At 33.5% G+C, this 14,164-nt stretch overlaps 1 protein-coding gene across 8 annotated transcripts in view; it reads right to left on the minus strand.

Moving 5' to 3' along the window:
* The window catches only part of SETDB2 (SET domain bifurcated histone lysine methyltransferase 2), a 44,743-nt gene that overhangs the window by 28,939 nt on the left and 1,640 nt on the right, over nucleotides 1–14,164 (minus strand). For 6 of the 8 annotated variants that reach the window (XM_036831349.1, XM_036831356.1, XM_036831348.1 and 3 more), the window contains exons 2-4: nucleotides 9,217–9,574; nucleotides 2,916–3,041; nucleotides 1,802–1,867 (exon numbers count right to left, since the gene is read on the minus strand). In XM_036831349.1, coding sequence (XP_036687244.1) covers nucleotides 1,802–1,867; nucleotides 2,916–3,041; nucleotides 9,217–9,232 — 208 coding nt within the window. In that variant the 5' untranslated portion in view covers nucleotides 9,233–9,574. The remainder of the gene's footprint in view (nucleotides 1–1,801; nucleotides 1,868–2,915; nucleotides 3,042–9,216; nucleotides 9,575–14,164) is intronic. The other 2 variants (XM_036831353.1, XM_036831350.1) reach the window with 1 other exon arrangement.

Below are 14,164 nucleotides of genomic sequence, written 5' to 3' on the forward strand. Positions count from 1 at the left end.
AACAAAACAAATAAATATAAGCATAGTTAGAAATAAGATTTACTAAAAAACATGGAGATTTTATATTAACCATTAGATAAGGGGAGAAAGGAGAAATAATAATTTCTTTCAAGAAAACAGTATCCAATTCTTCGTATGGGGATACAGCAGATATTTACAGAATTATACACAATCAAAGAAAATTAAAGGTAATTAGTGGTTTGGAGAATTCAGGCTGGATCTGGGATGGCTTGTTTTGACCTCAACACCAAGTCCTTTTGTTTCCCCCAGTCTCAATATTCCTTTTAATATAAATACTAACATGAATCTTTATTACTAGAAAGTGTTTAATCCCTACATATGCTAGCAATGTCAATTACATAACTCCCCAATTACTTTTAAAACATTGCTCTACCACTAGCAAACATACACTTTTATTTTGATAAATTTGTTACACTTCAGATGAACTATATAAAAATATGAAACTGTAGTACTCAGTATTTCTACTGATGAAATCATTACTTTAAAAGAACCAAAACAAAAACCCAACCTACTTTCTTTTAGTGGGAAAGACTGTTTCAGAAAGAAAAAAAGAAACAACATTGTTTAGAATTAGTTCCTCTTACCACCCCCTGCATTTAAAAGCTTCTCTCCTGCAAAGCAAATGTAATCCCTTAAGGGTGTGTTGATTCCAAGTGCTATTGAAGGATACTGAGAGAAAGACTGTTTTCTTAAAGAATCTACTCTTCTAAAACTGTACATTAGCTACTGAAATTGAAAATACTTTTGAATAACAAAAGCTTTCTTTAAAATAAACTTGGGACTTCCCTGGCGGTCCAGTGGTTAAGACTCCTCTTTTCCACTGCAGAGGCATGGGTTCAATCCCTAGTCAGGGAACGAAGATCTCGCATGCCTCGGCACAGCAAAAAATAAATACATACATAAATAAATAAAAACTGATGATGTTAAGCCGCTTTTCAGAGATTTAAAACCTTATGGCTCCAAATTATGACAGTTAAAATAATTACAATTTGTTGAAAATATTTACCAATATTAATTAAAATTTAGTAAATGTACCTCCTCAACACTTTAGCAAATTAGTGATAGTGTAAGATTTATAGGATAGTGATTCTGATAAAATAACTTGCTTTTTAATTAAAAAAATTTTTAATTGACGTATAGTTGATCTCTAATGTTCTGTTAGTTTCTGGTGTACAGCAAAGTGATTCAGATATATATATATAAAAATATATACACACACACGTATTCTTTTTCATATTCTTTTCCATTATGGTTTATTATAGGATACTGAATATAGTTCCCTGTGCTATACAGTAGGACTTGTTTATCTAAAATAACTTTTCAATTTTTCTTTTTATAATCCTGGTACATTATCTTTGTTCAATTACTTCTAAAATAAATTTGTTAGACTCATGGTCTAATAATAATCTAGAAATGAAAAAAATTTCCATCAATTTATCTATACCAGAATGTACCTTTTAGTATTGTTCTTTACACAAAGTATCAATAGGTTTATAGTGGTTTGGAGTCTTGGAATTCTTTTTGCCCTTCTTATAGTAGAAGCGTTTTTGAAGAAGAGATACATTTGTTCATTCCTTCCTGGAGAGGTTTAGTAGAGTATGCATTTCCTATCTCTGGATGGGTAGGACTTTTCATTTACTAGGGAAACTGATTTCCATATATGGATCTTACAGTTTTACTTTAAACTGTCTTCAGTTAACGTGACGTAATTAAGGCTGGCTTGCTTCAAAGCAAGAAAACAGCAGAGAATATTCTAGATTGGGATTAGAAATATACATACCCTTTATCAAAGCTGAATTATTATTTATAGTTGCTTCCTTCACTAGAATCATTGCTTGGATGTATTCTGTTAAGGAAAGGAAAAAAGAATGAAAACAATCAGCAGCAGTATCATCTTCACTCAAGATGTCAGCTACTGTACTAGGCAATTTACATACTTTATCTCATTCAATCTTCACAACTCCTCTAAGAGGTTCTTATGATTATCTACTGAATACATTAAAGACAAAGAAATTAAGGCCTAGTGGTTAAGCTGTTTATTCCAGGTCAATAAGCTAGGAAGTGGTAGAACTGGATTCAAACCTAGATATATCTGATTCATGAAGGAATGAGAAGAAATATTAAAATGAAAAATAGTATTAATTTTGTGGACAAGCACATCATAGATTAATGTCATAAGAACATCCATAAAGTATTAAGAATATCCTGGGGAAAAATAAAGGATAGTCGGGGGAGATTTTGCTTGAAAATCATACGTTCTGATGGAATGAAGGAAATTTCCATATAAAAGTCTATGTTCTCCAACCACTTAGGTTGAAGACAAAGAAGCAGAAAATATACTTGGTTGACTGAACTGACTGCCTATGTAGAACGCAAGGTTTGCTTTCTGAAGACTACTAAGGCAAGTTCTGTTTAAAGCAGGCAAAATATATTTATATATTTACTTTTATATTAGAAAAAAATAAGTTGCCTCTGAATGACTGGGTAATAGATAAGTTCTGTTACATTCTTCTATATGTACCAAATGTTCTACAATGAGCAGATATTAGTTTTGCAGTACACCCCCCTCACACCCCCAAAAAAAAGATAAAATGAGGGAGAAAAAGGTAGCCTGAGATAAGTAGAGATAAATTCAGCAGCTATTATTCAAAGTAATCAGCTTCATCCAGTTTTACAAAATGTCCACAGTACGGTAAAAACAAGTTTTTATAGAAGCGGGGCACACACACACACACACACACACAAAGCAAGTAGAACTGATGTTAGGTTCTTAAAAAACAAAAGAAGTTATTTGACTTTTAAAACGAACAGCAATACTGGAAACAGAATTATACTATATTATCAGTGGGTAATATTCAGCATTAAATGTACTGAACGTTTTTATTGCTTCATACCTTTATTTGTGGCAGATCCATCTTTGATCTTTTGTTTCAGTGACTGCAGCACATTTTGCACTTGTTCAAATATGAAATCCACTTTCCCATCATCTTCTAGCTCCATCCAGAAAGTTTTTGCATCACCTAAAGAAAAAATAAGTGAATAGCCTAAGAACTCAATAGACATAATTTTCCTAAGGCACATGTTATTAAGAATATACTTGGTTTCTTGGGCTTCCCTGGTGGCGCAGTGGTTGAGAGTCTGCCTGCCGATGCAGGGGACACGGGTTCGAGCCCTGGTCTGGGAAGATCCCACATGCCGCGGAGCAACTGGGCCCGTGAGCCACAATTGCTGAGCCTGCGCGTCTGGAGCCCGTGCTCCACAACAAGAGAGGCCGCGATGGTGAGAGGCCCGCGCACCGCGATGAAGAGTGACCCCCGCTTGCCGCAGCTGGAGAAAGCCCTCGCACAGAAACGAAGACCCAACACAGCCAAAAATAAATAAATAAATAAATAAATAAAATTAAAAAAAAAAAAGTATCAGTGTACAAGCTTTATAAAAAAAAAAAAAAGAATATACTTGGTTTCTACATAAAAATCAAAATTTAATTGGCCTATTACTTTCCTTGAAGAAAAAGATTTTGGTCACTGTTTCTTTACAATGACCTACAAGCAAAAAATATGACCTGGTATCTCACTTATTTCTGCTAATTAAAAAAAAAATGTGTTGAAAACTTTAGTGACACTATTTTTTTTTTAACTTTAAATGCCTAAACAATTTATTTTTCTTTCTGTGTAGTGACACTATTTCTTGACTGGAAAACAGAAGGAATGACTTCATTCTAGGGGTGGGAGTGGGTGTATTTATAGACACATATTCACTTAAAAAATTTCAAGGACATAACCTCCACTGAGTATGGAAGTGGAGGGTTTCAGAATGAAACATCTCAACAATTGTTGAAATAACTAAATGCCTAACAATAATGCTTTAAAAACTATCTTTGATATTAACTTTTTAATAATTATGTTGACTGAAAGAAAAATGCACAACCTACAAGTTGCACATTATGTTTTATTTGGCAAACTACTGAGTACCACAGCCTGGGAGGCAGCCTCTCAGACAGCTCTGAGGAACTGCTCCGAAGAGGTAAGGGAGGAGTCAGGATATACAGAAGTTTTTTGCCAGGGGAAGTGGGGGCTGGGGGGTGGTGGTAATAAAACATGTAGTCAAACATCAAAAGATTACTGCTAATCACAAAAGACAGACATCTCAGTTTAATGATTTTAGTGCTTTTCTGTGTCTGGGGAGATGCAAGAGTTAGGGCTCATTGAAGTTATTCCTCAGACACACATCTTAACTATCTAGGACTAGTATCCGGTATTTCTACACTCTGAATTCCCCTCAGGGCGTGCTGTTGGGGGCGGATGTAGTGGATGAGGGCTTGATGGCAGGCAATATTCATTGTTCACTGAAATGGCAGGCAACATTTTTTGTTCACAATTACAGGAGGCAAAATAATGTTTAAAGCTTTTATAGATACAGTTATATAGATAAACCAACATTTCAGATGCCCAGCAAGCTAACACCTTAATCAAAAATTTTCTAGCAAAATCATCCTTTCAAAGCCGAAAACAGAAATACGAGAAATGCAATTAAAATAAATTGGCAAAAGTCAAATCTTACACTATGTTTAAAAGTAACAAAAAATACCTAAAATGTTAAACACAAATTATTTATAAAATATATAAAATTAATGTATAAAATGTTTAAAATGAATAGGACCTTAAGCAAAGGAGAAACATAACAATAACTGCACTGTAGAAAGGTCACTTGAGAAGCCATTGGGAGGATTAATGAGCAGACAGAGCAGTAAGTTTATAAAAAATACATTTTCCGTAATATTAAAAATTAAACCCAGAACCTCCAAGTTGGTAATGGAGTGAGATTCTTCAAAAGAAACTTAGGATTCAGAGTCCCAACTCTCCCTGGCAGTCATCTAACCAATGGCCTCATGTGTACTACACAAGACTAAGCCTCTTTTCCTTTTTCCCCATAGCACAGTTCAGACAAAGGTTTCAACATCTGAAAAAAATGCAATGTGAAAGGACAAAATGAGAAATGATGTTTTAGAGACAGATAGGGGCTGTGACATGGCCTTGAGTGCCATGCTAAGCAACTTTATTTTTATATGGAAGGCTATGGGGAGCCACTCAAGAGGTTTAAGCATCTTATTATGTTATTAATTTTGCTTCTTAAAAATATCACTCAAGTGGCAGTGGGAAGAGGGACGAGACAAGAATGATTTCTACATTTCTGACTCAGGCAACCATATGTATAATAATGGTATCCACTGTGATAGGGAGTAAAGGTAGAGAGACAAGTGAGAAATTCAAGCAGGGTGAGTAAACTGGATACACAGGCCCCAGAGTAAGATCTGGTCCAGATATACAAATTTTGGAGTCAATAGCACACAAATTCTTGCTAAAGCCACAGAATAGATGTGGTTAGAGAGAATTTGTAGAATGAGAAGAGGGTCTTCTGTAGAACATCAACATGTAAGTGATTAGTACAAGAAAAAGGAACCATGGAGACTGAGAAGGAATACAGCAGCAGGTACTGGAACTGAAAATCAAATCAGTATACTAATATTGCCCCTACTTGCTTCCAGAAATGAAGAATACCATCTGATAACTCTACTGTCTGTCCAAGCTTGCTCCATTACTTATCTAGATAGGACTATTTATTGCAAGAACATAATCATGAAGCAAGAGGTATGGCAGCTTTGTAAAGAAGGAAGACAAGTAAATCGTATAGTTAGACTATATGTCTTCCAATTTCACTTGAGATAGAAAGTCTTTGTAGATAGGCAATGCTCATGAATCACACTTATCTGTTCATTTACTAGATGAATATTTATGGAGTGCTTACTAAATACATCGATAATGACCTAGGTATGTGTATATGTATATATCTATATTTCTCCATCCATCCCTTTAAGAGCTTCAGGGCATTGGTCCAGAGAATCTCTGGACACCTTTGAGCCTGTTATCAGCAAAGTGTAGTCTATGAACTCCTGGGAGTTCCCAAATCCTTTCAGACAATACGCTAGGTCAGGCCATTTTAATAGTAATATCAAGACATTATTTGCCTTTTTCTTCCCTATACTGACATTAGCTGATGGTTCAAAAGCACTGGTGAATAAAAATGTTGGAGCCTTAGTGTGAATCAAGGCAGTTGCACCAAACTACTAGTAAGTCATTGTTATAATTTACCACCAATTTCACTTAAGAAGGTCCTTGATAAAGCAACATAAATAATTACCACAGTACAATGGCTGTTTCACGGAAAAGCACTAGGGAGATTGTTTGAGTTGTAAGCTAAACTAGCTGTTTTTTTTTTTTTTTTTCATAGAAAACCATTTTTCCTTAAAAGAACCACTAATAAAAATTACGATTTTTTCCAACTTGGGTGTTTGGTACACATTTTCTCAAACATGAATAAAGGGAGCCTATCACTTGAAGGACAAAACTAACAGCATTTGTTGCTAATGATAAATTCAAGCTATCAAGTTTAAATTGAAAATTTAGAAAACTTGCATCTGCCATGGTAAGCTTGACAGCTTCTCAATAACTAATCACTTTTTGATGAGATTGGTAGCAATATTAACAAATGTAATTTTTAAATACTGTATGATCAAATGTGTCAACATTTGGAAAAATCTGCATAATTCATTGAACCAATGTTTTCCAAGTGGCCAATGCATGATGTTATAAAATCATACATGTGTAAAAGACCCCTCAAAGTGCAAGACAAACCAATGGATTTTTAATGTAACATAGTGTAAAAAAAGCTCACTGATATGAATTCAGATTCCACACTACAACTAACCTTGAAGGAATGACTACTTGTTGAGTTTTGTAGTTGTATCAAAGAAAAATATCCACAATTATCTGAGAGGCTATTAAAATATACTTCCTTTTTCCAACTTCTTGTCTGTGTGAAGCTTCATTTTCTTTATACATTTACACCAAAGCAACATATCACAACAGACTGAATGCAGAAGCAGATCTGAGAATCTCTCTTCTATTAAGCCAACTATTAAAGAGATTTGTAAAAATATAAGACAATGGTTTTCTCACTAATTATTTTCGTTTCAGAAAATAGTTATGTCTCACAAAAATGTAATTTATGTTAACATGTTGGGTTTATTATTTAAAAAAAAATAAGCCAATTACCATTTTTGAAGCTTCTCAGTTTTCTAATACAGTAAATATGAATAGATATTATCCACATAAACAAAAGCTGTTAGGGGTTTTAAATACTTTTAAGAGTATAAAATAGTCCTGAGACCAAAAGAAAGTTTGAAACCGCTGGCCTAGATAACTGTCCAGTGAAATCAGTACTACAATCTGTAAACAATCCCTGTATTACAAGTATGTTAAAGGGTGGTGAAACTATTCTGTATGATACTGTAGTGGTGTATGCATGACATTATGCATTCGTCAAAACCTACAGAACTTGAAAGCACAAAAAGTGAAGCTTAATGTATGCAAATTTTAAAATATCATTTAAGAGATCAGGGATCCCATGAAGGAATGTATACACAACCTCTCTGAAGGGCTAGGTGGAAAAGGTGCTGACCTAAATAACTTTGGAAATAAATGGACTCTGTAAAACTATAGGCAAAAGGAAATTGCACAAGCACTGAGGTGTCATACCTGAAAATAAGTTTATAGTACTTCTGATACTGCTATACATATATACTAGAATTGAGCAATTAAATAAATGGATAACAGATAATGGGAATTTATAGATAAGCAAGGAGAGTAAGCTAGAATAATCCATGTGGTAATGGATTAGAGCCAGAAACATCAGTATAAACTCATGTTTAGCTCAATACAGATACAGATGGTTACATATAGAAATATTTATAGATATGTGTATATACAATTATATTTATATATACCTTGCTCTGTCAGCTGAGAGGGCCAGAAGCAAGACACCCCAATAACAAATGAATACACCTACTACCCAGATCTTAGTTTGTAATACCATTCTCCAATAAAAGGAACCAGGAGGGCTCATTTAAGAAATGGCTCATTCTAGGACTATGGCAGGAAATATACAAGATGAGCCTGGAGCATCATATAGTACCAGAAAATAAGTAAGTGCTAAAAACCAAAAACAAAGAACAAAACAAAAACCACCTACATTGATGGGGGTATGTCAAAGGGACAGGAAGCTGACTGAAAGAGCTCCAAATGCCTAATCCTGGGACAATTTGAAGAACAAAATAAAACAGTACTGGATTATAACCCAAAGTATAAACTAAGTATCCATGAATCCATACTGATGTAAATAAATGATTGAATAAATACACATACTGGGGAAAGGAGACAAATCTCCCTTGCAGAAGAATTCTGAATAATTAATGTAAATATTCTGTTCTCAAAGAGGAGGAGCATAAATTCATGTTCCTTAAGTATGGGCTACACATAGTGAATTCCTGTCAAAGAGTATAGTAGAGAAAGGGAGAAAAAAAAGAGTAGTAATTTACAGCGGAGAAGCCACTTAACACTATGTCAGCCAGGTGATCTAGCTCAACATCAACAGGTGAGAAATCATGTTGGTAACATGCACCCTTGATATCATTTCGTAAAACTGACACTTTACCTCTATGGTCTTTCTCCCCAAAATCCACTACCCAAGTCTAATCGCGAGAAAAGAAAAAAATCAGTCAATAAGTCTAATAAAGGGGCATCTTACAAAACACTTGGATACAATATCTTACAAAAACAAGGGAAGTCTGAGAAACTGTCATATGCAAAAGGACCCTAAGGAGACATAAGTAAATGTAATGTATCCTGGATGGGATCCTGGAATAGAAAAAGACATCAAGTAAGGAAATAAGAATAAACTATGGACTTCAGTTAATTATAATGGGTCAATAATGGTTCATTAATTGTAACAAATGTACCAGCCAAATATAAAATTTTAATCATAGGCAGAACTGGGTGCAGAGACTATGGGAACTCTCTGTACTATCAATTTTTCTGTAAATCTGTAAGTTTTCTAAAAAAAAATAAAGTGTATTTTTTAAAAGTACATTAAGGTACTGACTTAGCATTACAGATACACAACTAATTATAAAGACAATCAAAATTGTTGCTACATGAGAGTAAATCCTATAAATCCTTAATTCTTTCTAATTCAGAAAAGTTACTTGCACAGAAAAACCTTGAAAATTCCACAATTCAGCTTCATTAAGTAGTCTATATACTTTTAAACATAAAGTTTAACAATGGTTTTTCAACCTACCATTTTTTTCTCCCATCTTTTGGCGTTGTTTACAAACAAAATTCTTCAAAATTAACTTTATCAAAGAACTGAATCACTTTGATTGTAGAATATAACTGGAATCCAACTGTGGTCTCTATGAAATTTGCAGTACTCAGAGAATCATTATACCACTCTAAACCAAATATTCTTTGATACTTGAATTTTCAAATAGAAATTGTGGTTGAAGAAACTTTCAGAAATGATCACTAGTCCAACTTAATGACAAGTCCATGCATCTTCATCAAGTGAATACTTATAGTCGTATCAGATCACTGACAATATCATTTTAAAAATAAAAACCAACTCCATCTTTCGGTCCATGAATGCATGAAACATTCTGTAAGGAAAACAATAAGGAATGGTGCATATTTGTAAATAATAAAATATATAAGAAAAAAGAGATTGTTATAACAATAGTGCTACCTTTTAAAACAGCATGAACTATTATGAGAAAAGAATGCATATTAACTGGAAAAACATGTAAAATATCAATATTAGGAAAATTACAGAAAAATGAAGAATCACCTACTTAATATATGTTAATTAATATAAACTATCTCCATTTTATAAAACTTTTTAAATGGGGATAATAATGCTAACTACCTCAAAAGATTGTTGTGAGGTTAAGACATAATAACCTAGAATAATACTTGGCACATTACAAAGGACTCAATAAATGCTAGCAATTATTATTATTCTTTCAGTATATATACTTTTAAAACAAAATTTGAATTTTAGTATATATAATTTTTTATAATCTTTCATTGATAATATATCCTGTACTTTCTCTCGTCATTAATGTTTTCCTGTAATATGACTTTTAAGTGGCTGTATAATGTACTTTGGTCAATAATCCATATATTAAATTACACTAAAGAACTGCAATAATTAAAATTTAGTAAGTTAATAATTAGTACTATAAATAAACCTCTATAATGTACATTTAGATTATTTCTATTTTTCCAGTATAATAAATAAGGCTGGAATATATCTTATGTATATCTCTGATTATTTCCTGAAGATATACACCTGGAGGTAGAACTAAAAGGTCAAAAAGAGGTCAGCAATTTTAGTCTCAAGATGTTAGTCAACATATAAATTCTTCTCCCACTGCCACACCAAATCTGAAGAAATGGTAATTTTTTTTGTAATTAAAAATATAAAGTCATGCTGAAAACAAAAAGGGAATTCTCTATAGATTGAGTCTGCACGACCTCTCTGGGGAAAGGAAACAGATGGGAAGTTGCAGAGATAATGCCAACCACAAACACATCACCACGGCAAAAGGAAGAGCACATCCTCTCAGAGGAGATGAACACACAACCAAGAATCATCAAACATATGAAGAAAGCTATACCATGAAAGAGACTTAACAAGCCCACCAAACTGATGAACTTATATTAAGGAGGAGAATTAATAGAGCATCCTGAAAATAATTTTAAAGCAAATATTGTATTTAATATCAAAGAGCTAAAGAAGGAAACCTCATCTATGAAAAAACATACAATTTTAAAAAGTAACCAATTGGCTATCTTGGATATAAAAACAGTTACTGAATAAACTCAATAGATAGATATAATAGCATAGACTCAGATGAAGAGCCAGTTAGTAAGCTGAGAGACTGAGTTGAGTAATTCACTCAGAACACAGAGCAAAGAAATAAAAGGAGGGATAACTAGAATGAAGAAGAGGCAATAATGACCAAAAAATTCTCAGAACTGGAAAACACATTAGCCTACTAATGTGGCTAGTGCAGGTAAGGGTCCATTGAGTATCAAGCAAGATAAACTTTTTAATACATTCCACTAGACAAACCATGGATAAACTTCAGAATATCAAGAAGAAAGACAAAGTCTCAGAAACTTTCAGAAAATCTAGATTATCTAAAAGGAATGTTTATCAGACTGGTACTCAGACTTCTCATCAGAAATGCCAGATGCAAAATGTTATGGGAAAAGAAGTCTGAATCCAGAATACTATTTCAGCCAAGGTATCTTTCAATAGTGGGTGGGGGGGGGGGCGGGAAGGCTTTTACAGACACTCAAAGACTCTGAAAGAAATAAAGAAGTACTTCATGAATAAAAACTAACGTAGAAGGAAGTACTGAGGTAAAAGAAGCAAAAGTGTGCAAATAAATGAGTAAAACACATTAATGCTAGATAAATACAGATTAAAAATGGGTTTTAATGACAAATGAAACCAAAATGCTAGAAGATATAACCATAGGAAATTTATATTCTTTTTTGAAGGAGGGATGGAAGAGGATTCTTGCAAGATCTGAGAAAATAAAGTAGAAGCATACTAAGTTCTTCGTAGGGAGGATATCAATACAAACGAAATGTAGACTTTGTTAGGAAAATATAAATTTAATAATTGTGTTAAAAATGTAAAAGTAGGGACTTCCCTGGTGGTCCAGTGGTAAAGAATCCGCCTTACAATACAGGGGACGTGGGTTCGATCCCTGGTCAGAAAACTAAGATCCCACATGCCGCGGGGCAACTAAGCCTGTGCGCCACAACTACTCAGCTCGCGCTCCTCAACTAGAGCCCGCGCACCCTGGAGCGTACAAGCCACAGCTAAAGAAGCCCGCGCAGGACAACGAAGAGCCTGCGTCCCGCAACTAAGACCGACGCAGCCAAAAATTTAAAAATAATAAATAAATCTTTAGAAAAAAATGTAAAAGTAATCTATGAAAAAGAAAACAGAACAAAGAAAACTTGGGGCAAACCTCAATTAAAATGAGAAATGGAAAAATATAAGATATAAAAGATACAATGGGAAGCAAGGTAAATAAGAGGACAAGAAAAAGGCCAATTATGTTAATAATCACAAAAAAGGTGAATGTGTTAAGTCTTACTTATTAAAGGACAAACTCAGATTAAATTGCAAGCAAAACCTAGCTATATTTTAAAATAAGAGACCCACTTAAATCTCACAAAATGGCATCAAGAGGTTGAAATGAAGGGATGTGAAAAAAAGACATACCAGCAAATACAAGAAGAAACATTCATATCAAACAAAATAGAAGTTAATATAAAAACCAATAAAAGAGACAATTATTTTACACTGACAGAACAATTCACCATGAATATCTAACTGAACTTACTGACTAAATACCAATTAGGCTCAAGAAAAAAAGAAAAAAAAAAAACAATTAGAGGGATAAGTACGAAGGAAATTAAAACAATTAAAGATCTTACCAGAGCTGCATGCCACACATCCCCACCTCTCACTCCCAGTATACCAGGTCCAAAAAGTTTCATAGATGAATTCTACAAAACTTTCAAGGAATGGATAATTTCCATAGTATACAAACTGTTCAAGAGCAGAAAAAATATGGGAGGCTACTCAACATTTTTTTGAGGTTACTGTAACCTTGACGCATAAGAAAAGAAACTCAAGGCCAAACGCACTTCTTGGTATAGAAGCAAATATAGTAAGTAAAAACATGCAGCAGTAGAGTAAAAGTATGTTACCAAAGTATGGTTTATACCAGGAATACCCAAAAAGTTTAGCATTGTAAAGTTACTCAATGTAAATTTCTACATTAACAGATAAATAGAGGAAAACTATCATCTTAAATACAGAAAGACACACAAAAGAATTTCAATAAAAGTCAACTATTCTGGGGCAGGCGGGGGAAGAGGAGGAACTCTTGCAAACTAGGAATAAAGGAGAATTTCTTTAACCCGATAAAGACTACCTACAAAAACAAAGAAGTAAATATCATACTCAATGAGGAAACATCAGAAGCATTTTCGTTACAGTCAGGCACCAGATGGGGACACTTGCCACCAATGGAAGTTTGGTACTGGAAGTCTTAGAGAAATACAGTAAAATAAAAAGAGACCTAAAGATTGTAAAGAAGAGAAAAATCTATCTGTAGAATAAATAATTGGAAACTAACAAACTTAAAATTTTAACTTAAAGTTAAAAGCCAACCAAAGAGTTGGGAGAAAATGCTTGTAACATTTTTTAACAATGGTAGCAAAAAGTGGACATAGCCACAGACTCTAAAGAAATTTTTAAAAATTATACAGGATACACAGTAACCAGGACGCATAAAGAACTCCTCAAATCATTAAGAAAAAGATAATTCAATAGAAAAATGGGCAATTTTAAAAAAGAAATGATAGAAACATATATATTATAGGTCAATAAACATATGAATAGATACTGCAGTTTTACTGGTAATCAGAGAATGAAAAAAATTTTTAAATGAGTATAATTTTCATCCATCAGATGGACAAAAAGTACAAAGATAGTATCTCATGTTGATCTAGACTGTAGGGAAATTGAACTGTCATAGACTACTTTGTAGGATGTGTAAATTAGTAGAAGTATTTTGGAGGCAAATTTGGCAATACCTATTAAAATTAAAAATGTTCATAACTTAAAACCAAGCAATTCCACTTTTAGGTATATATTCTTGAGAAACAGCACATGTGCTCAGCAAAACAAATACAAGGATATCCCTGCAGCACTGTTTGAAAGGTGAAAAACTGAACAACCTAATGTCCATCAAGAGGAGAATGGTAAATAAAATGCGCTACATAGTACATATCAAGCAAAATATAATTTAACATGAAAATCGATAAATGAGACAAAGATAAATATTTTACATTAACAGAACAATTCAGTCATACATTGGCATACTATCGAGCAGGTGAATGAAATAAGCTGTAAATAACATAACAAGCTATAAAATGACAACACGTTTACACTGCAAAAACACTGTCAAGTGAATAAAATTACAGAATTATATAGTATGATACCATTTCGATTTTTAAGAATTACAAATGCATATATGCACGTACAGAGAATATGTGAGTGTAAAAAAGGACTTGAAGGCTCTGCATCAGTCTTGAGTGTGGAATGGGCGGAGAAGGGGGTAGGTAATTCAGGGATTGTGCTCTTTATCTGTAAG

The sequence above is a fragment of the Balaenoptera musculus genome, chromosome 18, assembly GCF_009873245.2.
Source record: "Balaenoptera musculus isolate JJ_BM4_2016_0621 chromosome 18, mBalMus1.pri.v3, whole genome shotgun sequence".
Taxonomy (NCBI): Eukaryota; Metazoa; Chordata; class Mammalia; order Artiodactyla; family Balaenopteridae; genus Balaenoptera; species Balaenoptera musculus.